Here is a 23,927-nt window from a genome sequence, read left to right as displayed (position 1 = left end):
TTATATATCGTTATATTTTGTTATATCACATGTTATTTCAAGATAATAAATAACATTGGTGTCTATTACCAATACATTTGTAGTCTAGTTCAAAACTGCTCAATGTGTTTTTATTTAGATAAAACTTGACTTGTGGCTAAACTAGTTGAAGAGAAATGAGGGTGCCATGCTCCGAAAACGTTACCGGATGGACCTAAGAGTTTTTTTTTGTTTTTGCGAAACTGTATCAATTCAATTGAAGAAACATGGCACAAACTCAGAATACAACAATACAAAATATAACACAACCCTGGAAGGAGGTTCTTGCAATATAGATTGTAACAACAACACCAATTAAGCTCAAATATTACAAGATAGTTAGAAAACAAATATACAACTTTAAACCCAGCTAACAAGGAGTTACAGATGATGAGGATCCTTTTCCTGTCGCAACAAGTGTTTAAAAGAGATTAAGACGGAGAACAAACTCTCAAACTTCGTGGGACAGTAAATACCTCAAGAGTGGAGGGCATTACATACCTCAAGAGTGGAGGGCATTACCGCTCAACTTCCACCAGGATATTCCAATCTCAAACTTCGTGGGACAGTAAATACCTCAAGAGTGGAGGGCATTACCGCTCAACTTCCACCAGGATATTCCAAAGAATATCACAGTATCTCCTAATCTCCTTAATCCCCAAGCACAATAAAAGTAAATCCACCAAATCATTCTGTGGTGAGAAACAACTGACTGTACGAACTGTACAAAGATACATCACAGACGACAACCCAATCTCCAGCCAAACAGAGCATGGTTCCCGGTAAGTAGGACCGTAAGTAAGCCGGAGATGAAGAACGAAAAGAAATCCTAACATGAGCTGGTCATAAAATGGGAGGCTTGTAGCTTAAAGAGGGGTTTAAGCAAATGCTTGACAGTGTAGGGCCTTCGTGGGCATAAATGAATCTGGGCCATCCCGGCCTGGTTTTTATATAATTTTACTTTTGGGTCGTAACCCATGAGAAAGAATTAAATAAGGTCTTACTTCACCAGAGGCCTTTAGGCCTAGCCTCAATCTTTCCCTTTAAGAAAATAAAAGGGTAAAGTATGGGTACAATACGACATTCAGAAGCACATCATTTTCATTGCAGAAAACCGTAAAGCGGCATGACGTTTGCACTGTGAGCTTTTGGCCCATAAAACCCGAAGGTGTCGAGAAAAATGTTAATGAGAGATTAAGAACAAGCATCTAAGAAGCTATACAACCATTATCAAACAACTGTGTGCATAATGTCCATGACCCCAAGATAAGATCCTCTATTTATATACTTGTTGCCCATAAACCAAACATGTCAAGGTAAAACAACTGACATTTTTCTTGTTTTCCACAAAAAACGAACAGGAGATGACAATGGGAGCTACGATTTGGGTGAACCGCTGGCTTCACCTGCTACATTCTTCAGTTTCCATGCACTATTGCCTGGCAACCCAGATTCAGAAACATCTCCAATGTCCAAAGTGTCTGGAAGACTTTCAGAAGACTCAACTGTGTAGAACTGTAAGAGACAAACCAATTTTCAGGATGAGTACCAAAGTTAGAATTGTTCTTAAAGAATTATAGTAAAGGCAAATAATCCAAACATGTATGCTAAATGATAGAGTTTATCTCTGAGCTGATGTTGATAAACATAGACACAAAATTTCTATAGTTTGATGTTAGGAAACAAACAGCCGGAGATGGATATCCAGAATATTCTCAACTTTATAAAGTTCATAATAAAACTCGCCTACCGAACAAAAAGTTAAATACATTCTAGCCAATCGAAAACCATTCTTGCTTGTCCAATATAGAGTTTCACTAGCTGTCCAATATACAATTATATCAAGGGAGCAAGATTTCTCATATAAATAAGAAATGTCATAAACAATCAACATGGCAAAACAGATTACTGTCACTATGAGTCAATTAAATCACACAGTAATTGCACCACCTACCAACATGGCAAAGCATACAAAGTCAAATGAACTTGCAATAGAGAAAATTTTCAAAGAAAACGAGGAGCTTGATTATTCTTTTTTGTTTTAATTAGTCGGTGACATGAACACAGCACATACACAGTTTATGCTTCAAATTGGATAAAGACATTCCAATTTTGACCTGTAACTGTTTCAGAATTGCAAGCAGCATTATTTAAGTATTTATAATGTAATTCATAGCAACATAATTGTAGATGGACAGATGGTAGAGGATAATGTATGACTTTACCGAATGAAGAATATTTAACTACACCCAAAAAAAAATAAAAAATGGAAGTCTCACCTCAAGTTGGTTCAGCATGTCAATGGTGGCATCCAGGTCACCCTTATTTGCCAAATAAACATCAGTAAGGGACTGATCAGATATACCAGGAAATGTCATCTCAAGATAATCCAAAGCCATATCAAAATCTTCATGTGCTGTCACTTCATTCACATTCTGTGAAGATGAACCATAAGAACCGTGGGCAGGGTAGCTCTTTACAGCAAATGACTTTGGACTGGGGAGTCTTGCAGTACCAGGGGCATCAGATTCAAGATAAGATTTGCTATGCGGTTGATTCTGGGAGTTATTCTGTGGGGTCCCAAACCAGACTGCCTCATTGCTGCGGCTAGAATCTTTCGTCGTCACATACATTCTATCATCCGTCTCCCTTTTGGAGAGTGGAATGTATGCTGCTGCATAGGGATTCAAAGAAGACAATCCTGGCTTCATGGTCTCAATTCATAAAAATCTGCTACTTTGAAAGAAATGCAAAACCGGATATTATCAGACAATATTAATAATGTAATCATGGATGAAACAAAAATATAAAGCTTTCATGTCAAAATAAGCTGGGATTCCACTAATAAAGAGATAAAATCCTGGGTCTTACTTTACTTTGAATTTACTCAAAGCATAAGCTAATTGTTGTACCAAAAAATTTCAGTTGATGGTGAGAGTGTAACTGACAAACCCAAAACATATCATATCTATGACCTTTGATTAGATGAAAAGAGGACTGATTTTGAAAACACCATTCAAACTCGTGTGCAATTTAATCACATAAGATTACAAATCCTTCACAAACAACTAAACCAAACAAATTATTCAATCCACTAATCCTTCAGAAACCAAACCAGTCAAAGTTAGTGCCTCAACTTGTCAAGAACTCAATTTCATATCTCATATCCACATAAGAAGATACACTACATCAGATCACTATCCAATATCCACACAAGAAGATACACTACATCAGATCACTATCCAATTTCCTCACGAAAAGAAAAAAATGATATAAGTAAACAAACTCTAGATCAAGATTCACTTTAACAAAATCCATATTTGATTATTGCTTTTCTCATTAGACTTCAAGTAATCAATCAAGTATAAAATCCCGTTTTCCACAAAGTAAACAAGAACAAAATACACGTACGGATCAACAAAATCTCAAACCTCAGATAATCAACTCGAATCTCATCGCAAAAAAGAAATTCCAAAACTCGGATCATCGTAATATGAAACCTAATTACGATCAAGATCAAAGAAAAAAAAAGTTAACAGCATGAACCAACGAAGGTCAATGAGAGCTCACCGAGAGCGAGGAGGCGATCTTGAAATCCAAAGAAGCAAAACGAAGAACTCGAAATCGCCGAAACCCTAGTTCCCGAGATCGCAGAGGACGCAGAAGAAAAAAGAGCAAATGATTTTCGGGGAAATTCTTCTATTTTTCGCTCTGTGAGAAATGTTTAGTGTAGCGGAAAGCTAATAATAAAAAGTTTCTTCTCTTCACTTTGCATGACACGGACGTTTTACTGGGTTTACTATAACAGTTTGGGGCCCTGTTTGGAGACAGGGTTAGTTGTATTCTATTTAAGTTTTATGACTAAGCATACCACGTGGCATAAAATGATTGGTCAGTGGTTAATCAGACCATATACCCTCTTATTACAAGGACACGTGTTAAACAGCTGGGTTTTAATATTTTTGTTGGGAGTTGGGTCCTCCATTGAGTGGATGAGCCAAGCAAGAACAGAGAGAAAAGCAGAGCAAAAGAAAGAAGAGAGCAAAAATGGTTGTTCTCTCTCCTCTCTCCCTCTTCACATCCAACCAGCTTGTTCCTACAAATATGTTTTTCAGGTACTTTCTCTCTCTTAATCTTATCATGGACATGAATGTGTGAATGAATATTTCTGTGTATTTTTATTTATCTCTTTAAATTATTGGTACTGTTTTTGGGTTGGTGTTAGAGAGCAGGCTAGAACTGTGATACAGCAGAACAAATGGCAGCCATGTTCTAGTGCCATCTCAAAACCCACTTTGCAAAGTGGGTTTTGCAGAAGGGAGTTGTTGCTCTTTGGCCTTTCTGCTCCAGTGCTTGTAGTGTTCCCATCTTCAGGTGAGCTTTCTCAATTCACACTTTGGTAATTTGGTCAGTTGATTTTTACAGTCTCTGAAGAAACTGGGAAGAACATGGAAAATGAAAATTTTATTTATTCTTTTTTGGAAATATGTTATGGTTGTTAGTATACATGTTTATGAATATAATCTCTAATAATTTAAAATTCTTTTTTGTATCTTTGTAATTAGCAATTATCAATAGGCCACTGTTGTTGCAGGGTCCCTTGCAGAGGAAGACTTGAAAATGGCTACGTTTGTTGATGAAATAAATTCCTGTTCTTATCTATACCCAGTGGAGTTGCCATCTAAGAAGGTCATTTTCAAATGGTATGCAATTTGCCCCATTTTCGATACGTGTATGTATCGTTGTTGTTGTTACTTTTCGGTTCAGAGGAACAAATTTGAATCTGAACGGAAACTTATGCTTTTTTTCGCCCATAATGTTATCAGAGTTAATGTTCATAACCTTTTGAATCATGCATTGTTTTCTTTAAATGAGACGCTGATAATAGTTTTCTGTATATTTCTTTTTCCTTTTTAGCACAAAAACCAACTGTTGAATTATTTGCAATTATCGTGGCATATAAATTGTAGGAACCTGACTATTTTCATGTATTTCAGGGTGGAGTCAAGAAAGCCAGAACGCTATTCATCAGCTGCACCATTATCTCGTAAGTTCAGCTTCAAAAATAGAATGATGAAAGTCTTTCAACAGAACCTGACTAGAAACTGTTTTATATATTATTCAGCTGATGCACGGCTTCGCATTGTTTCTGAGCGTGTTGACATTGTTGATAATCTCATCATTTCTATTTCGGTAACTCCTGATAAGATCACTACTTGTTAAGTGCAAATCCCCTTAGTTATCTTTCAAAGGTTTATAATTTAATTTCCTTTGATTCAGATAGGTCCCCCGAATTCAAAGATTATAAAATCACTAGACAAGAGTACATGGACTGCAAAAGATGTTGCTGATTCTGTTTTGGCTGACAAGTCTGCATTGGTAATATTCCACTGGCTCTTTTCTAATAGCTTTTGATTTTAAGGCTGGCTCTGGCTGAATAGAAAAAATTTGTTACGATTGATTGTCCACGTGTGAATTTTTTTTGAAGTTTAACTAGGACTGAAAGAAATATTAAAAAGTGAAACCTTAGGCATGATAGATTATCCCCAACCGGAGGATCTTGAAAAATCAAAGTGTACTAATTTTGATGTAACTGTGACATGATAATACATTCTTAGGAAGCATCCCAAGGGAGGAAAGAAATTGTCCAGTAAAACAACGATGAATCGAAAAACCAATTTGCCTTCAATTTGCTTGGGTAGAATAGCTGTAAAGAGGATTGTGGTTGGATGGGATGGTGCAGTCCGTTGTAGAGTTACCCAACCAATTTTTGGGGGAATATTCTATGGCCTTGACTGCTTGATGTTGTCAAGTTAATGCTTGTTTGATCTGACATGCTACAATTCTCTGCAGCGGGTCACCTCAAGTCAGCGCATGGCGGAGAGTTCAGTTCTTGATGCACATTCCGGTGAAGTAAGCTTCCCACACCTTTTTGGGTTTACATAGCTGAAACTGTCGTTGTAAAATCTACTTGGCGACGTATGAAGCTTGATCATTTTTATTCCTCAGATTGCTGGTGAGCCATACTGGTATTATGAGTACCTTGTTCGCAAAGCACCCACGAAAACTGTAAGTGTTCTTTCTAAGAGCAGTTTTCAGTTGAATAAAAATTCGCTCACTGTCCTGGTTTCTTCAGGATTCTTACAACAGTTGAAAATTGTGCAGGCTGAAGAATCTAACAATTATAGGCACTATGTAGCTTCAACAACCGAAAGAGATGGTAGGAAAATAGTTTCTTTGTTCAACCATTCCAGTGCTAAACATAAGATTTTTCATCTCATTCTTTTTTCTCATCATTATCTGCATTACGCATACTTGTGGTGGAGAAGATGCCATTTGATTAAAAAAGTAACGGCTATGTTTTTATTGGGTTAATATTGCAATATAAAACCTGTCATTGAATCTTACAAAAACTCAATTGTAGGTTATTTGTACTCTATAAATGCTTCAACTCTCAACAAGCAGTGGAACATAGTAACTCTCTCTCTCTCTCTCTGATGAAGGAAATGAAGTTTTGTTGTTATTTATATCTTCTGCTTACATATAATTATTGATATGCATTTTATGTGATGCAGGTGGGGCCTATCTTGCAAAAAACCATTGCTTCTTTTCACCTCCTCCCTCCCACAGAAAACTATGTTCCTCCATACAAGGATCCATGGAGATTTTGGTGAGAGTGTACTCGATTTTGTCGTCCCACTAATTTTTCACTCATTTATTCCATCAACATTGAAATTTTGGCTCTACGTTCCATTACGTTTCTCTTTGGGTTGATGATGAGTAAAGGGTAGATGACAAATTTGTATGCAAATTCTTTGGTTAATTGTGTTTCCTTTTGGCATTTTAAACTAATCCCACATCGACTGGGAGAAAAGAGTGAGTGGGAAGAGTTGATATAAAAGAGGATCAAGGAGAACGTTAAAACATACTTACCTGGACAGGGTCAATGGGCGATCAAGAGGGCCCATGGCCTAGGTTGGTGACCTCCATTGCACTCAGGAGGGGTGCCAGTCTATGGTCTCCCCAACGTAGGAGAGCCAATGTCATAATTTGTGCTAGCGGGGGCCTGCGTTCGCGCAGCCCCTGACTAATTTTAGTCTAACCTTTTCAGAAAAAAATAATAATTTCAATTATGATTCATTGTGGACTCGTAAATCTAATTTTCTGTAGTAAGAATAAAATTTAGGGTTATTCGCAGCAATGGTCCCAAGTATACGCGTAGTTATAGTTTGGTCACTCAATTCAATTATTACTTGCAAAGGTCACTCAAGTAGGTGTTTTGTTGCACCATTAGTCATTCCGTCAAACTCTGTTAAATTTTCTGTCAAAAGTGAGGGTAAATTCAGAAATTTATCCACAACCCTCCCATTCCTCCACAACCCTCTATTGCCCAACTCAATCCTTGCAAACACCAAAAAATTCGAAGCCGCACAGCAACAAGAAGTGGGAAGATCTCCTTGTTGTGAAAGGCTCACACCAACAAAGGAGCTTGGACTAAAGAAGAAGACGATTGCGATATCAGTCTCTGCATTCTTAAGCATCCTCACAACTTCAGTGAACTGCTCTCGTATTACTTGGACGCTTTTGATTTTGTATCTAAGTTGTTGTTTACATAATTACATTTTGTTTGGTACTAATGATGCTTGGCACTGAGGTTCACCAGTAGAATTGGTTGTAGACTACAATTGAGTATAATATGGGTTCGATTCAAAATACCGTTTACTATTGTTGTGTATCAAGGGGTAATTGGATCATTTATGTATACAGTGGTGGAGATGGTGAAATTGAGAACTTGGCTACTTTGTGCTTGGAAAAGACGACTCCTTTTCTTAGGTGGTATTTTGAGACCGTGGGTAAAAGGACTTATGGGTTCCTAATTGAAGATGGGTATATTTATTTCACAATTGTTGATGAGAGTTTGGGAAACCCTGGTGTTCTTCAGTTTCTAGAGCATTTGAGAGACGAATTCAAGAAGATAGCCAGGAAGGGTTCTAGGGGAAATTTTTTGGTGTTCACAAGGATTGGGTTGCGGCAATGGAGGGTTGTGGAGGAAGGGGAGGATTGTGGATGAATTTTCGAATTTATTCTCACTTTTGACAGAAAATTTAACAGAGTTGACGGAAAGATTAATGGTGCAACAAAACACCTACTTAAGTAACCTCTGCAACTAATAATTGAATTGGGTGACCAAATTGTAACTACGGGTATAGTTAAGGGACCATTGCTGTGAATAACCCTAAAATTTACGAGTGAATTTTTTTATCAGAACACTTTGAATAATTTGGGAATTTTATTGAGTGAATTTTTTGAACAGAACACTTCTGATCGAAAGGCAAAATAAATAATAATAAAACGCAATTAATATGATTGAAAAATCCAGCCACCTATTTTTTTGGTTGGAGGACCTTTTCTATTGAGAATGAACGAGCTATACTAACAAATCTCGAATAAGAGTTTAATTGCAATCACCAAGCGTTGGAAACTTAGAACCGGTAATTTTCTTTCATTGATAATATTGAACTATTTACAAAGTGAACGCATTGAACTTACAAGGGAGCTCATTCAATTTTGAGCAAAGAATAATTATACATAATCAGAAACTTAAAAAGTAAAGGAAAAAAAGGAAGAAGAAAGAAATAGAACGTATAACTGACTGAGATTTCAAAGCTCCAATTGAAGGCTTGATCTGATCCACAGAAAAGTTAGAGCTAAAAGAAATTGGCTAGCAGACTAATCCTGAGACGTAGCAGAATATTCGAAAAGGAGGCGTTTTGACGGAGCAGACTGTAGGAGAACCCGCAGGCGGCTCGTAAGCTGGTAGATTAAGGTCCATTGCATTGCCATCTCCGAGTCCTTCATTTGCCTAACAATTGTGGCCTGAGGAAAAAAAAATACTCTTAAATGATCATAAACAAAACTTGAAGGAAAAGAAGTAAAACAGTATCAATCAATTAATTCCCCTATAATAAATGGAAATATCAAATTTTGAGAGGCAAAAGAATTGACAGCACGTTGAAGAGTTTCATTAAGATAACCTGAAGGCGTTTCCCAAGTTGGACTTCAACTTCTGTACCAAATGAAATATTACTGGCCAGGGATTTGAGAGGATCCACCGTTGGATCAACAGAAAGCAAACTAGGGATCTGTGGTGCATACACTAGCCTCCACCTTGCCTGGCCAAACTCTCCCTTCCCTTCTATTCTTGGCATCAGTTTTTCAAGTGTTGTAGTTGCAAGCTTTTGGAACGCAAGCTGCCCATCGTTTTCCAAGATGGACTCTGCCAATTGACTTTCGAAAACTCTGGCAGCCTATGAATATGGGGAAAATAGATCAGATCAAAGTGCCAGTAAGTCTAGGGCATGAAAACTTGAACAAAGTTTTGCAAATCCTAAATCAGAAATCCAGGGCAAATAAAACAAATGTGAAAGTAGATTTCACAGAGTGACTTAATGCGGAGTATATAGAGTCCACTATGTGACAAAGACAAGAAAACCTGCAGGAGTGACCTATTGGATTGATCATTTCATACGACACAAGGAACTGAATACTCCCGCCAATATAAAACGATATACCTCAGTAGGTGAGATGGCATCCTGTTCCACAGAGCCAGTAGAAGTTACAACCAGTTTGTCCTGCCAGTTTCTGGCTCGACTTTGAATCCTGAATTGCCACTCAGAACCTACCAAAACTAAATCTAGCATCGGATCTAGACCATGTTCAGGCTCAAATTTTGCAATATTCAGATGCTCTTGCTTGAGTCTCACCTGCAATTGCAAAGTTAATGAGATTAAGAGAAGGCCAAAAGCAGAGTAACCACAAAGACGAGCAGTATATGGATTAGCTTGAACACCCCACCTGAGTTGCAACAAGATTTACATCACCATTCTCAAAAGTTAAGACACCTCTAGGTTGTATCGATTTGGGATGAGCTGGGCCATTTAATTCAAGCTCTCCACTAACTGCGAAATTGAGGATTAAAGGATAAACTACCCTCAACTCTGGTCCTAGAGCGAGCTTCAAATCACTAAGCTGAATGTCTACATTCGGTTTAATGTTCACTTGCTCCATCTCCTTTTCAGTTGGTTGAACTGCCAATCCAGAAGGTTGAAGGTTAAAAAGCAGAATTTGCAGATATCAACTTTACCAATCATATTCTAGTCTGAATTTATAGTATCATAATGTCACACAATGAAACAAAAGAGGCAGTGATGTCTTACCTGAAGGTTGAGGGAACTTTGTCCTTGAAGCAGCAGGTTGTGAACTGAAAAACCGCGAAACATACCTCGAGGCAACTACTCGATCGACACCAGTACCAGGGAGCCTGGACTCATTTGATGCCAATCTATTAGTAGCAGCCCCACTACCCTTATCGTGTGGTAGATATGCTTCACCATGGCTCAATTTAATACTTCCAGAGATGTTGGGTTGCAATATAGAACCAGTTATCTGCATCTGAGTGTCAACCTGGGCGCTGCAATTTTAGTTAACACATGAGTTTTTTTCGGACTGCAAACAAAAGGAATATGCAGCTAAGACTGCTATTAAAACATGGATTAACTCTCAAAGGAAGGGAAAGGACTCCATTTCTGGAGTAAGTTTATCTTATTTGTTCTCTCTTCCTATTTTGGATTTGTACCACAACACCAGAACCAATGGAAACATCAAAGCAGCAAAATAAAAATTGGGATTTTAAGGATTCTGAAAAGCATAAGAATCCAAAAATCAACCTATTAGCGATGCGAATGAACTTAGCCTTTCAATCATAAGAAACAAAAACAAGTACCTCAGAATATTCTTTGCACGTACTTCCAGAACTTCACATTTCAAGTCAATTTTATCTCCAAGGGATGCTTCACTTGTTCTAAGGGGCAGGTTTCCTTTTACAAACAGTTTCCCCCTTCTGCTTACTCTACTCTCCAACGAAGTGATGCATAACCTATTCGATTTCACATGAACTGTGCCACCGAAGTTTGTGAGTGGTTTCCAGAGAACTGGTGATGATATGGATGCCCTGTGGAATGATGCATATCCATCCAGCACTGGTTGTTCAACTGTGCCTCTGACCTATTGATATTACAATCCTCAACAAACTTTAATCATGGCCTTAAACTGAACCATAACAGAGCAATTTGACGGGAAAAAGAAACACAGTATATGAAATTACAGGCATGCAAAAAACCAACATTCAATTGACCCACCTGAAGTATGACATCAGCGTTTCCCTGAAGCCATTTAGCATAAGAAGATAAGGCAGTTAACAGCATCATGCCCCCATCTTTAATATCAGCATCTATTCTGACTTCACCTACATCGAGAAGGTTCCAGTTTAAACCTTTGAGGCTTTCTGCTAATCGAGTATCCCACCCTTCTTCATTTCGCTCTCTTGAAAGTTTCTTTTCACCGGAGTCATCTACGGAACCCCTACCTCTTTCCTTTACCCAACCATGGTCCCAACTTGCACGACTTTTATCTTTTTCTAAATCTTCTTCCTCTGACATGTTATTCTGAACAAAAGTGACAGGAACACTTCCTTGAATGTGAACATGGCCAATTTGGATGATTGGTTCAAATTTTGCATTGAACAGAAAACGACTGGTTGAGGTTAAGGAAGCAACAATTTCAGCTCGTCCAAGATCAATCCCCCCAATGGCACCATCCAGGAGCCTTACTTGCACATCACATTCTGGTTTTGCAAGATTCCCTCTGAGATCGCCTTCCATGTGCAATATACCCCTAATTGGTGCTAAAAATTTCCGTAAAGATTGAACCACATCAGTAGCAGAAGATTCGACCACCTGAATAACAGTAGGAACTAGACTAACAGGAAAGTTTAGAACAGCAAAGTGAAGATTCGTTTTAGGCCCTAACAAAGTCCCATCTGCGTGAATTGTAGCATTATCTTTCTGAATAAACATCTTTTCCAGGCGCAAACCATCATCGTTGCTGTATGCACCAACTGCCAGAACACGCTGAGTTTTGTAGGTTCCCCACTCCCAATCCTCCCCATGAAAATCAAATTCTGCCTGACAAAAATATATAATGATAAAACCAATTATTAGAGGACAAAGCCTACATGCCAAGATTCAAAAAGTAACCATGGTAGCTATGCATTCCAGGTCTAACTGCTACATTTAAGTTGGACTAGCAACAATTAAAACAAAAGGTTATGCTTATTATCTAAAAGTTGGTTTTTCCTTCAACTGAGAGGATTATCAAGGAGCAAAGTTCAAGTGATCATCAATTTGTAATATGAGTGCACAGGAGAACCTCATAGGATAGGACAGCAGAACTTCATAGGATAGGACTCACTATCATTTGTGTCCCAACATCCAGTTGTCCAAAAAATGATTACCCATCTCCTTGCAATTTTGGTATTCATAACTAAATTCTCTAGAAAAAAGATATTTGATATTTGAACCCAAGCAAGGATGGGAAAGATATATACCATTGTATCCCCATTGCCACCACCACTTGCATCAAGAGAGCCATGCCAGCTACCTCTAAGCTCAGTTAAACCTGGAAGATTCAATTCTTCTAGAACAACTTCATTTAATGGAGTATAATGTCCCCGTATAACCTGAAATAATGGATCAACAACAATCATATATACATAACTGCCCCGGCTGATCTCATTACTACAAACAGAAGGAAAAAAAAAAAAATTCTATAAAGACATCAGATCCCAATTTCATGTACACCAGGTGATATGCATCAGGTAATACAGCTTCAAATCAGATATAAACACATGGTGTTTCGTCCACAAAGTACCTCGAGTAGTTCTGTAAGACTTTCAGTATATAATCCCACTGACTGCAAACTCTGAATAAAGAGATCCTGCATGCAAATTTCACAGAAATATGTAGAATCAGAGGTTTTTTCTTTTTTGGAATTACTTTTTATGAGTAAAAAAAGTACAGTCAGAGAATTAAAATTCATCACAAGTAACCTATGCTTCTATAGAGGGCCTTCAAACTGTATAAGCGACAAGGAATTCATTTTTCCTGTTTTCTTTTAGTTATTTGAAAACATGTGGACCATGACTCCTGCATTTGGTATAATGTACTACTGATTACACACTTAGATGCTATTTAAATGACAAAGTTAATGTTCTGGGCTCAACTGAAAAGATGATAATTGCTATATATCCTTATTTCCAACTTATTTAAACGGGATACAACCTTTGATCTTGAATGAACAGCAGGATCTGTACTTCGAGAAACAAGCCTGGCTAGGGGAAGCATCTCAGCAACCTCAGCTCTAGGAACTTCCAGTCTCATTCTCCACCTCCCCATAGAAGATATGACACTACCCAGATGCCCAGCCATTGCCCTTTCCAACAAGCCACCCTTTTCCTTTCCAGCAGGGTTGCGATCTCGCGTTCCAGGCAATACATATTCACCCTGAAGCTCGTATCGGCTGTTGCTTTGCTCCAGGACTGTTTTCTCAACAGTGATCTAGACATGTTGTAGTTGTGAATTAGTAACACCACATGGAGCCCCAAAAAAGTCAAGACAAATTATTATTGGATATTGATACTAATTCATTCCAAAAGACTTTGACACCATTCATTAAGTATAAGGGGCCATAATTCGATGTCCTGATTGTAAATCTAACAGAAACGCTGAAATAACAAAGCTTGTTCATGGCGAGTGAAAACACATTGACTTAGTTGATATATCATGGTTAAATAGACTTAAAGGAAGTGTTGTCAATTTCTTGGTTATTACCAAAGCAAGAGAAATGAGAACATCTCAACGGGGCAAAAGGAAGACAAATAACCATCAAGTAGGGAAAGCTTGCGAAAAATATGCATCACTATCATGGCATGAAATCAGAAACCAAAGTGACTGGCATTAAACTCAGCAACAAATGTGACAAGAAGAAGACAAATCATAGAGAAATTAGACAGAGGCAGAGATAAACAAACAAAGAGAACTCAAATCAAATATTCTGCTTCACCTCAATATGCATTTTCTACTTTTTTTCACATGCATGGACCTCTTGGAATTGGGAAGGGTAGCTTATAACCATTAAGAATAGCAACAAGTCAATTCAAGTTTACAATAAAAAATATGTGAGTGGAAGGAAGACAATCATCTCAATAAAATTTTCCTCGAAATGAATCCGTAAGGACAGATGAAAAATACAAAAACCCAGGGGTACTCACAACATCCCCACTCCATCTAGCCGCCACATCAAGGGCTTCACCTAGCACACCGCTGAATTTCGGCCGAAGTACAGACAGCAGTCCATGACCTCTTCGTTTCTGAAGATTAAGCTGAATTTCGGCCTGAAAGAAAACAACCACCTAAACATTTTAGAATTGAAAAGCAACAGAGTAGAAACAACTATCACAAAATAATCTCTTTACAAAGCTTAAATTTGATTATGATTTCTCTTTAAAATATGAAAAAGCAACCTTATGATTTCACTTAAAAGTATAACCTAGTTAGAAATAGAATGAACCAATATATAGATTGGATTAGAAAAGAAAAACAGCAAACCAGTGACATTATTACCCAGAATGTCTTAAGGAAAAAGATAGCACTGAATGCCCGAAAAACAGTGGATAGGTTGAAGTCGTTTCAGGGGTTTTTTTTACCCCTTCTTTCTCTTTTACCTCTGTGAAGTACCTTGAAGCGATGATCAAAGATAATAAAAACTAGACGGTTAAATTGGCCTTAACATCCCAAGTTCCTTATTAATAAACTTGTCCTTGCAACAACAGAAATAGGGTCCTCTTATTATTTTAAAACATTATTAGAATAAACATCCATGAAATCAAAAGCTCCAGTGATTGTCTGAACCATTCTTGACAGCCATCTTATAATGATCGACATGTGCACTGAAGAGGAATAAGGAAGGAGGAGAAATGGGGTACAGAAAACACTTAAATCTAGAATGCCTGCTGGGTTACCTTCTGTATTGTTCCACGCAGTGAGGCCAACTCCAATTCATCCAGTGGTAGCTGGCGTATCTATGACCAACACAAAGACAAAATAAAAGTTGGTACTCAATTTACTCAATTTGTTATTACTAATAAGCTCAACTAACAAGGACCAAAATAGGAAAACAAAGAATATTTTGCTTAAATACAGGTACCTCCAAGCTAGCAGAATGAAATGGCTGGAAGCAAATGTTTGCTTTTAGTTGCCCCTTTTGAAGGAAAAAAGACAGCAACTGTCCACTTTGGGAATTATCTTCATTATTAGGCTTCAAGGGTCCAACAAACTCCATTACAAGACTTTCATCTGGCCTACCTGTGGCATCCAACTGCACCACCAGAAACATCTCATATTTAAGAATGAACTGTAAGAAGCAGGAACAAGCAATAATAGGGGATCAATCAACAGTCAACGCCAACGTCCAACTCTTCCTTTAGCTCTATCTGATGACATCTCACTAACCACAGCATTCATAAAATAAAAAAAATTAAAATTAAAAGATCCCTATGAATTATTTATCATGATTTCCATTCCCAGAGCATAGGCATGCAAAAATATGCAGCAGAAACATATGTCTAAAACTCAACTTAGGCACATGGGCATGCCAAAGCAATCTATAACTTTCAAACTTGAGAAGTTCGCTCTCTAAATCTTTGACAAGCTACTTTTTTTAAATAAAAAAAAACTCATATACAAGTAGCTTTAGCCTGCTAAAAGCTATTACGTCACAAAGAGCTTCCATGATAAGATAGAATATAATTTTAAAGCTTATTACCAGTTATACTCTACAATGCAAAACATCAGGAATAAATGAGTCAACATATTAATTCAAAGGTTAGAGTGGCGACAATTGACTAGAAGATCAGCTTAATATATTGAGCTCCATTACAAGAAAAATGAGAGGTGAACTGAGGTGCCAACAATTGACTAGAACATCAGCATAAAGATTCTTTGCATTACCTTGATACACTCACGCGACATGCTCAATGATCCAGCCAACTGAGGTGCCAACATCAACTGATTCAATTTAAGACCTGAAATGGAAACCTCTCCAACAAGACTGTCTGTCTTTCCTTTATCTGTCATTTCCACAGGTTGCTTATTCCTCTCAAAACCAAAATCTTGTCCATGATCAATATAAGGCTTTAAAACCTTTCCCTGAAACTTGATCTTGCCTGTTGCTTTCAAATGCATAGGTTTCGGAGAATCAAACGGATAAGGAGATACCAAGTTGAAAAACTCAAAACTACGCATACGCAAATCCAAGTCAATTCCCTCAACAACGAATGGCATGGCACTATTTGCATCAGCATCTCTTCTCCGTAGCCAGTCTTCGTCAGTGTAAGATGTTTGAACTTTTGAGGACAAGTCGAAAGCAGCAGATGAGGAATTAACAGTAATGGAATCATGCGAGATTATGATATCTCCTCGAGCATCACTGAAGGACCCTTCAGCTTTTGGAGCTGTCCATTTAATGTCAAACCTCCTGCATTAAAAAAATAAATAAATAATTGAAACACAAGTGAGTGAACCTAAAGAATGACCGACAACAAATGCAGACTATCATCAGCATCATGTAAATTTTTATTAAAAAAATACTAAAACAAAAAGCAGATGAAGCAAAAAGCAACATCAATCATTCTTGATCAACAGTTAGGAGGGTAGACCCAGGAATCTTACGGCCTCAATAGTGATCCAGAAAGTTTTGTCTCCCCATTTAAATCCCCTAATTTGAGTGGCATTAGTTGAAGATACCCAGGTACATATCGATGCAGAATTTTATCAAAGCACAAACTTCCGGAGAAATTCACATCCATTGATGTATCATCAACCTCACCCTGTGCAGAACATCACAGGATTAACTTTCCAAATAGAAATGTTAGAGTGCATCGTCATTCCAAACGCTTCAACTCAATATGAAAGCTAAAACATAGCATTATAGGTCGAATAATCCCCATGGAAAGAGACAGACAGACAGACAGACAGGGCCCGCTAGTATAAAAACTCACTAAGATGAATCTACATAAGCTTGGCCAAAATTTCAACACAAAACAAAAGTCCATCTCATCATCAATCATACCTCTGGGCAAATCCATGCATTCCCTGCTCCTCGAATTTCACCTCCATCTACAAGGCTAGCTCTTATTCCATACAAGTCAGCAACCTATAGAAAATTAAAAATAATTACAATAATATAGATACAATGGCATGAGATAAGAATTACCACACAATTTTGGACATAAGCATTTTAGTTTCTCCTCACAAACTTACACAGCTATCAGTGTTAAAAGTGAAATTGGCCGACACGCATGAAAATGGTACACGATCAAATGCTGCTACTGCACCAGCTTCCTTACTTCTCAAAACTGCTTCTGATGCCGAAGACGGAGGAAAATCAGAAACTGATTGAGAAATCCTTCTAGATACCATTCCACTTCCCACAAATAAAGGAGCATCCAATGGACCTTGACAGTTAAACACAGCAGTCACTGAACCAGCCAGCTACATGGGAGTAATTCAAAGAGAGATGGTCAATATGACATATATCACCTCACCTATTATCACTGCATTATTTCTTGTGGGAACTAAGTAAGCGAAACTAATGCATCCAACGCTATAATGAGGAATTAGGAGAAATCATAGTAGGCAATGTAAAAATAGCTAATGAAAGCATTTGAAACAATTCTTTAGAGACGTGAATGAAACTTTAAAAAATGAAAAGAAAAGAAAAACCGAGAAAAGACAGAATATAAGAAACCTCAAATATTAAATATTAGCAGTCAATGATTTTAAAACACATATGATATGATTTGTACCACATTTGTAGCCTTAGTGCTTCAGAGTTCAGGCAGTTGAGGATGCCATACATGTGTTGGCCAATGTATGAGACTCGTACAGACTTTTAAAGAGTTTTATTACAATTAACTATGATTAAGAAGAAGTTCTATTAAGGCTGTCATGCTAATTAATACATGTTTGCCTCCATGATTGTCACATGCAGGAAGACACTCTTACATCGATAATGTGTTAAAACTTCACAAAGACGCATATAAACAACAATGTGCTCCTGTCAGGAAAATGCTAGTTTCATATCCATGTCAAAGTGTGGCAATTGCGTCCAAGTTTAGACCTTCCCTTTTAAAAGGAGAAGTCATGGGTTCTACCGTCCACACATGATGGGACCAGGGAGAAGCTAGCATCTAAATTGCAGCCTATTATTTCTGTGTTATCAAATAGGGAAAAGGAAAAGACAGATGCAACATGCATACACAACATACACATACCGGAAACAAGAGAGGTTTCATCTTGAAAGTTCTCATCAAGGCATTTACTTCCACACAAGAAACCTGCAAAATACAAAGATTACTAATTGGGTGCGGCATAATTAAATAAAATAGAAGGGAAATCAAATAAGACATTTCAAGTTGCCAGTTCAAGCTCAAAAGAAATGCATTCTTATCAGAGCCATGATTCTAGAAAGAATCGAAGGTGTTCAGAACTCTTAGTGTAAGCTACATAAAATAAATCTAGAACTGGTAAGGAGGATCATCAACTCAACTGACAAATGCATATCCTGATGGCCTTCAGTAGCTTCTTATTAAAACAAATTTATCTACTTCTACATAACTGAACTAAAGTTAGGAATTCTAGTACCACACACTCGAAGAAGCATCTCCAAAAGCATACCTGACACATAAGATGAAACTCTCCTTCCTCAGGATGAATACCAAAATCTCCAGAAGCTTCCAGGGGAACATCACCAAACCAGCCACTTGCGTTGTGTAAGAATATTCGTTGGCCACGGAAACATAAGCTCGCTGAAATGTCCTGCATAAAAGAGACACATGGTACAAAAAATTTCAGATTTCAAGGAAAACATGACGGACAATAAGCATGATGGATGTTTTCAACCGTAAACCTTTTGCAAGATTAGAGAATCATATAGCAATTGTCTTTCGCATATAATGTGCTGTTACAAATAGTAACATGCAATAAGACAAGTTTGAAGTTAAAAGATTGAAGCCCTGGCAAAGAAACTGCAAAATGCATCAAAACACACTCCATTAAATCATTTACTGTTTGGACAGCCTTAGGAGATTATATATATCCTGGTTTGTGACCTACCAAGCATATTTGGCGGGAATAAAATATCCACCCCAACAAGCATTTTATCCATAAAGATTCAAGAAAAAAGAATTCATAACCGAGACATACAGAAAACGAAGATGGAGCATCAATTGTTTGAAAAGCCAACCCTGTCACATCAAGCTGTCCATGAAGATTTGGAAATGTTTCTCCTCCTGACATGCACAAGTGAACCTGAAAAAAGTGGGGAAGTACATAATATATCTCAAGATCAACAAAACATGGATCTTTTTCCTCCTACCTAAATGTCAAATGAGAAATTACAGTTTCAAGAAGAAAATGTGGCATTTCGTGGTTTCAGATGTGCAAAATCTTATATCAAATTAGGAAAAAATACGAATAATCAAGAAGCAGCAATTGCCTCAAAGAATGAATTCAAGTAATTACTTCAGCAACAGAATCAACATAACCCATTTAGAGGCATAAACCGGAGATGTGCCCCCATCAAATTTAGAAGAGAAAAACAAAAAATTATGCATTGAAGTTCGAGAAGCACCTCACCAGTGGCTCTTCCTTTGGACCAATTTATTGGAATTTCTAAGATCCGTTCAAAAAGCTGCAGAAGAAGAGACAACCAGCACACAAGGCACATGAACAAACTTTATGACCTCAGATTGGAAACAAAAAGGTGTTGGCAATCTCAATTAGGCATCATATTTACTTTGTAGTGTCTCGCTTACCGGAACAAAAAGGTTGGCAATTTTTAAGTTAGCATGCCATTTCTGTTCAACCATGTCAACAAAAACATCTGCAGACAACCAGCCACCATCTTCAGATATGTTATCGGACCTCCACATCTGACAGTTTCCACTAAGTTGTACATGAACCCGACCATAGTGATTTTGAAACTTCACGTGTCCATCAACATTCTCCATCGCACTATAAACATTGTATTAAAATCATAAATGCTCAATGAAAAATTTTCTTGTTATAAACTTTGCATAAGTGGATGCATTGTCATTATACACAGAAAAGTTTACCATATTTTAATTAGGAAGCCTCTTAAAAGATGAGTATCCTAATGATTATAGATAAACCTCTATCCTATATGCCAAAATTCCAACAGCAATAAAATTTTCAAGCAAAGCCAGCATCTGTTGCATAAATAAATAACTTTTTATGATAAGAGCCAGCAAACAATAATGTTATTCTCAAGTTTAAATTAAGAAAATATATAATTGAGTGGCCCTACCGAGGTTCCCTGTCACCATATGCAAGTAGCATCAGCGTTCCTCCTTTGAAATGTACTGAATCTAGTGTAACTGGAAGCATCTTCTCAATGCCTTCAGATTGCACAACACTGACCCCATCTACGAGTTCTGCAACAATATCATCAACTCTCGTTCCCATGCTAGACGTCAACTTTTGAATGGAACCAGAGAGAAGATGTGATAATGGCTCTCCGGAATTTCTAGAAAAAGAGGGAAAGCCTAATTTCAGGCTTAGGGGCCAGATAGGAACTTGATCATACGTTGCAACCGAAGGTAGTATGGAAGTTGAATTCTGCAACGTTTGACCTGCTTGCCTCTCAGATATCTCATCATCAGTATGCTTATTAACAACATCAACTCTAGAATCCTCATCTTTTACATTACAACTATTAGTATTAGTTCCTACAGCATTTGCAGAGAAAGCGGAATTTTTACTGGATGTCCCGTCTCCATTAGACCTATTTAAATGTATATAATTCGAACTACTTAAATGACTGTTGACATTCTCATTTTCTTTAAGAGGATGGCCTGCTGAATCTCCACAATGTTTTCCATCCTGGTTGTCATCTCTTGTAGTATCTTCACCAGTACTTGTGATAGAAGTGTCGGCATTAGTTTCAACCACATTGTTCATCAAATAGGAGTCAAGGTTGATCACATCATAACCGCCGGATGACTGTGAAGGCTCGTCAGTCTTCCCCTGAGATAGATCCTGAAAATATGCAAGTGCCCTTACTGCACTGGACTGGAGAATTCTTCTTTTGGCAGTAATTCCAGATGCAGAGATATCACTCCCATAACCCTTCCTTTTAACTTTGTGCTTTTTAGGCCCCTTTATCACTCTGGACCAAAATTTAAGCCCTGACCCAGGAATTTTTACACCCAATGATTTCTCCAAATCTGCATGCTTTATTTCATAATCAACACCTGTGTCCATGCAATGATCCCTCCAGTGCATCTTTTCATCCATGCATGGAAAAGACTCGGAACTTGCTAAATCTGCAGAATGGCTATCACCTTCCTTTGAGTCATCCCCTTTTGATGGGCTGGAAGCCTTGTCAGAAACAATGTAGCCCATCTCTGCAGCTTTCTTTGCTGCTTCATCCCTTTCTCTTTCCCAGCGAGCCGCCGCTTCCTCTCTAGAAAGCCTCCGGGTTTTCGTTCGATGATCAATTCCTTCTTCAGTAGATAAGTGCCTCTGTAGACCACCTTCAGATGAGGGTATCCCTAACCAAGTATAATCCTTCTTCTGCGCAACCAAGACAGTTGGATGTGACAAAACTGCATCAATCACAATCCTTCCCCTCCTTAGACTTGCAAAAGGACGAAGGCGAAGTTTCATTGATGGGACCTCACCACAAGAAAATTCCTCACTATGAGGCCCAACCGAACAGGACTCCAGCGTGATGCTCAAAGGTGATAGCCTTCGAACCTTACCAAAAACAACTTCACGCTGAATATATTCACTGAGTACTGAACAAACAGAAGGCAAAAGCTTGTCTTCAATAAAACCCTTGGCTTTGGATTGGCCATACCATACCAATAAACATACCCCAGATATCACGGCCAAAAATACAGAGCACCTAACTAAAAGTAACCCCTCTTCCCACAGAGGAGACAAAGACCTCACCAGAGCCTTGCTTCGAGAAAAAGGCTCCTTAACACATTGTACCTTCATCCCATTTTTCAGCTCGAAGGTTCTCCTTAACAATTCCACATTTTTCCCCAAAAACTGTGAAACTCTAATTGCTTGGGTAATCCAATAATTCTGCTTTTCACATACACACCTGCGAGGAGCCCTTTTTGCCACATTCCCTCTTTCCCAACAAATGAAATTTCCATTGTTTCTACCATTTAGAGAACTGTGAAGTGAAACCCCAAGAAATGGGCAATGGAGTTTTCCACTCATTATCTTCCCTTAGGCATCAAGATCCAATTGCAAGTCATCGGCCAGGGACCAAGAGCTGCTCTTAGTCCCCTAACAAATCAGAAAATCACGAAACGGCAAGACATTTGAACCCTATGGAAATAGATGTTGATTTTCAATTAATACTTCACACCAAGTACAGAACTAGCATCAAATGGATAGAAAGTAAAAGAGATAATAATCGTTATTCTAGTTACAAATCATGAAAACATTGTTCAACAGTAAACACTAAGCCTTGAACAACCCAAGAACTACACAGAAATTGGGAGTTGCCATTCAATTAAATCACTAATTAGAAAAAACAGCCCTAAAACCGCTCGTCACTCTCACTCCGGAGCAGAGTACCAGACACATAGACTCTCTCTCTACTCGTTTTGCACCCAAAACACACAATCAAACACGAAATTTCCAACTTTTCTATTCTACTTTCATTTACCGAAACGAAACGCGAGCGTTTGAAGAACTAAACCAAGAAATGAAAACTTGTGAGCAGAAAATGGAACCTAGAGTGTTGAAACGAAACATTTTCGCTGAGACTGGTTGTAGGCTTATTGCAGGTGTTGCTTGCGGGTTTGTTTCAGTTGTTTGCTTCAGAGAGAGGAGGGAGAGAACCAAAGAGAGACAAATAAGAAGAAGGCTCTGGGCCTTTTCGTTGCGGCTTTGCTTGAATTGCCCGTTTGTTATAGGCTTATTCTCCCCCTTTTGAAATTTTTTTTCTATTTTTCTCCTTCTTCATGGTGACAACAACTGGGAATTAAGGGGAGGGAGTATCAATATTTTTGGATTTGTGACGGAAATGCCACGGTGGAACGCAGGAAATGTCCAAAATGACCTTACATGTCGATAGCGTACAAGGTTGAACTAGAATAATATGGATCTATCATTATTTTCTGTCCATGTCTCTTATTTAGAAAGGAGACGGTGGCAACCTTCTCTTTTTAAAGTTCTCTGTTTTTTTCATGACATGTATCACTTTTCTTGCACTTAAAAATCACTCATTTTCCTTGTGGCTAGGATCAGCCACGAGTGAAAAGTAAGAGGCGCTTTAATGTCCCATTTGGTTCTTGGGAATGAAAAATCAATTGTTTTCCCATGTTTGGTAAGTCTATGTATGGAAAATCGTTGTCTGGCTCATGGGAAAGGAGAGGAGAAAGTAAAGTCATCCTCCCAACATGGGTTTTGTTTTCCCTCCTCATGGGAAAGTTTGGGAAAATGAGCTAACATTAAATACATTTTTTTATGATCATTTTATTCCCATTAACAATTTAGAATTACAATATATCATCAACAGTCCTGATCTCTTGGACTACAGTGGTCCAAGAGATCAGGACTGTTGATGATATATTGTAATTCTAAATTGTTAATGGGAATAAAATGATCATAAAAAAATGTATTTAATGTTAGCTCATTTTCCCAAACTTTCCCATGAGGAGGGAAAACAAAACCCATGTTGGGAGGATGACTTTACTTTCTCCTCTCCTTTCCCATGAGCCAGACAACGATTTTCCATACATAGACTTACCAAACATGGGAAAACAATTGATTTTTCATTCCCAAGAACCAAATGGGACATTAAAGCGCCTCTTACTTTTCACTCGTGGCTGATCCTAGCCACAAGGAAAATGAGTGATTTTTAAGTGCAAGAAAAGTGATACATGTCATGAAAAAAACAGAGAACTT

General features: G+C 37.9%; 3 protein-coding genes and 1 long non-coding RNA gene across 8 annotated transcripts; 2 read left to right on the top strand and 2 right to left on the bottom strand.

Annotated features, from left to right (window-relative positions):
- On the top strand, positions 229 to 1,325 carry LOC109946624. Its single transcript, XR_002269734.1, has 2 exons — positions 229 to 985; positions 1,041 to 1,325. It is a non-coding gene; the product is annotated as an uncharacterized LOC109946624 (long non-coding RNA).
- LOC18789765 (polyadenylate-binding protein-interacting protein 5) lies at positions 1,102 to 3,785 on the bottom strand. Of its 3 annotated transcripts, none has more exons than XM_007225852.2 (3): positions 3,589 to 3,785; positions 2,298 to 2,754; positions 1,102 to 1,533 (listed from the first exon to the last, which is right to left on the bottom strand). In XM_007225852.2, exons 2-3 carry the CDS (start codon positions 2,727 to 2,729, stop codon positions 1,396 to 1,398), a joined length of 570 nt encoding a protein of 189 aa, XP_007225914.1. In that variant the 5' UTR covers positions 2,730 to 2,754; positions 3,589 to 3,785; the 3' UTR covers positions 1,102 to 1,395. The 3 variants fall into 3 exon arrangements, with proteins under 3 accessions (XP_007225914.1, XP_007225912.1, XP_007225913.1); XM_007225850.2 differs by having other exon boundaries at positions 2,298 to 2,751; XM_007225851.2 differs by having other exon boundaries at positions 2,298 to 2,748.
- On the top strand, positions 4,003 to 6,919 carry LOC18792804 (psbP domain-containing protein 5, chloroplastic). 2 transcript variants are annotated; one of them, XM_007223260.2, is made up of 11 exons: positions 4,003 to 4,133; positions 4,244 to 4,392; positions 4,613 to 4,721; positions 5,016 to 5,065; positions 5,144 to 5,211; positions 5,299 to 5,397; positions 5,872 to 5,931; positions 6,028 to 6,087; positions 6,184 to 6,238; positions 6,443 to 6,492; positions 6,594 to 6,919. In XM_007223260.2, the coding sequence occupies exons 1-11, from the start codon at positions 4,066 to 4,068 to the stop codon at positions 6,690 to 6,692; spliced, it is 867 nt and encodes a 288-aa protein (XP_007223322.1). In that variant the 5' UTR covers positions 4,003 to 4,065; the 3' UTR covers positions 6,693 to 6,919. The 2 variants fall into 2 exon arrangements, with proteins under 2 accessions (XP_007223322.1, XP_020415009.1); XM_020559420.1 differs by lacking the exon at positions 6,443 to 6,492.
- LOC18789241 lies at positions 8,494 to 23,201 on the bottom strand. 2 transcript variants are annotated; one of them, XM_020564483.1, is made up of 24 exons: positions 22,684 to 23,201; positions 20,302 to 22,340; positions 19,790 to 19,988; positions 19,606 to 19,665; positions 19,179 to 19,283; positions 18,651 to 18,791; positions 18,248 to 18,310; positions 17,235 to 17,465; positions 17,044 to 17,127; positions 16,644 to 16,801; positions 15,924 to 16,449; positions 15,121 to 15,291; positions 14,936 to 14,995; positions 14,186 to 14,308; positions 13,197 to 13,472; positions 12,787 to 12,852; positions 12,464 to 12,595; positions 11,217 to 12,041; positions 10,802 to 11,082; positions 10,236 to 10,489; positions 9,874 to 10,106; positions 9,591 to 9,782; positions 9,054 to 9,326; positions 8,494 to 8,895 (listed from the first exon to the last, which is right to left on the bottom strand). In XM_020564483.1, exons 2-24 carry the CDS (start codon positions 22,227 to 22,229, stop codon positions 8,749 to 8,751), a joined length of 6,528 nt encoding a protein of 2,175 aa, XP_020420072.1. In that variant the 5' UTR covers positions 22,230 to 22,340; positions 22,684 to 23,201; the 3' UTR covers positions 8,494 to 8,748. The 2 variants fall into 2 exon arrangements, with proteins under 2 accessions (XP_020420072.1, XP_020420075.1); XM_020564486.1 differs by having other exon boundaries at positions 22,751 to 23,201.

Source organism: Prunus persica, chromosome G1, assembly GCF_000346465.2.
Source record: "Prunus persica cultivar Lovell chromosome G1, Prunus_persica_NCBIv2, whole genome shotgun sequence".
Classification (NCBI taxonomy): domain Eukaryota; kingdom Viridiplantae; phylum Streptophyta; class Magnoliopsida; order Rosales; family Rosaceae; genus Prunus; species Prunus persica.
The sequence above is the reverse complement of the archived record's forward strand: the minus strand, read 5'-3'. Positions and strand labels throughout refer to the sequence as shown.

Excerpts from the sequence above, each read along its gene's own strand:
- LOC18789765 (XM_007225852.2), bottom strand. The coding sequence starts at position 2,729 with ATGAAGCCAGGATTGTCTTCTTTGAATCCCTATGCAGCAGCATACATT. Across the intron at positions 1,534-2,297 it reads ACATGCTGAACCAACTTGAG|TTCTACACAGTTGAGTCTTC; the intron begins GTGAGACTTCCA and ends TGTCTCTTACAG.
- LOC18792804 (XM_007223260.2), top strand. The coding sequence starts at position 4,066 with ATGGTTGTTCTCTCTCCTCTCTCCCTCTTCACATCCAACCAGCTTGTT. Across the intron at positions 4,134-4,243 it reads CCTACAAATATGTTTTTCAG|AGAGCAGGCTAGAACTGTGA; the intron begins GTACTTTCTCTC and ends GGTTGGTGTTAG. Across the intron at positions 4,722-5,015 it reads AAGAAGGTCATTTTCAAATG|GGTGGAGTCAAGAAAGCCAG; the intron begins GTATGCAATTTG and ends CATGTATTTCAG.
- LOC18789241 (XM_020564483.1), bottom strand. The coding sequence starts at position 22,229 with ATGAGTGGAAAACTCCATTGCCCATTTCTTGGGGTTTCACTTCACAGT. Across the intron at positions 17,128-17,234 it reads CTTTTAACACTGATAGCTGT|GTTGCTGACTTGTATGGAAT; the intron begins GTAAGTTTGTGA and ends AATTTTCTATAG. Across the intron at positions 14,309-14,935 it reads TGCGTGGAACAATACAGAAG|GCCGAAATTCAGCTTAATCT; the intron begins GTAACCCAGCAG and ends GTTTTCTTTCAG.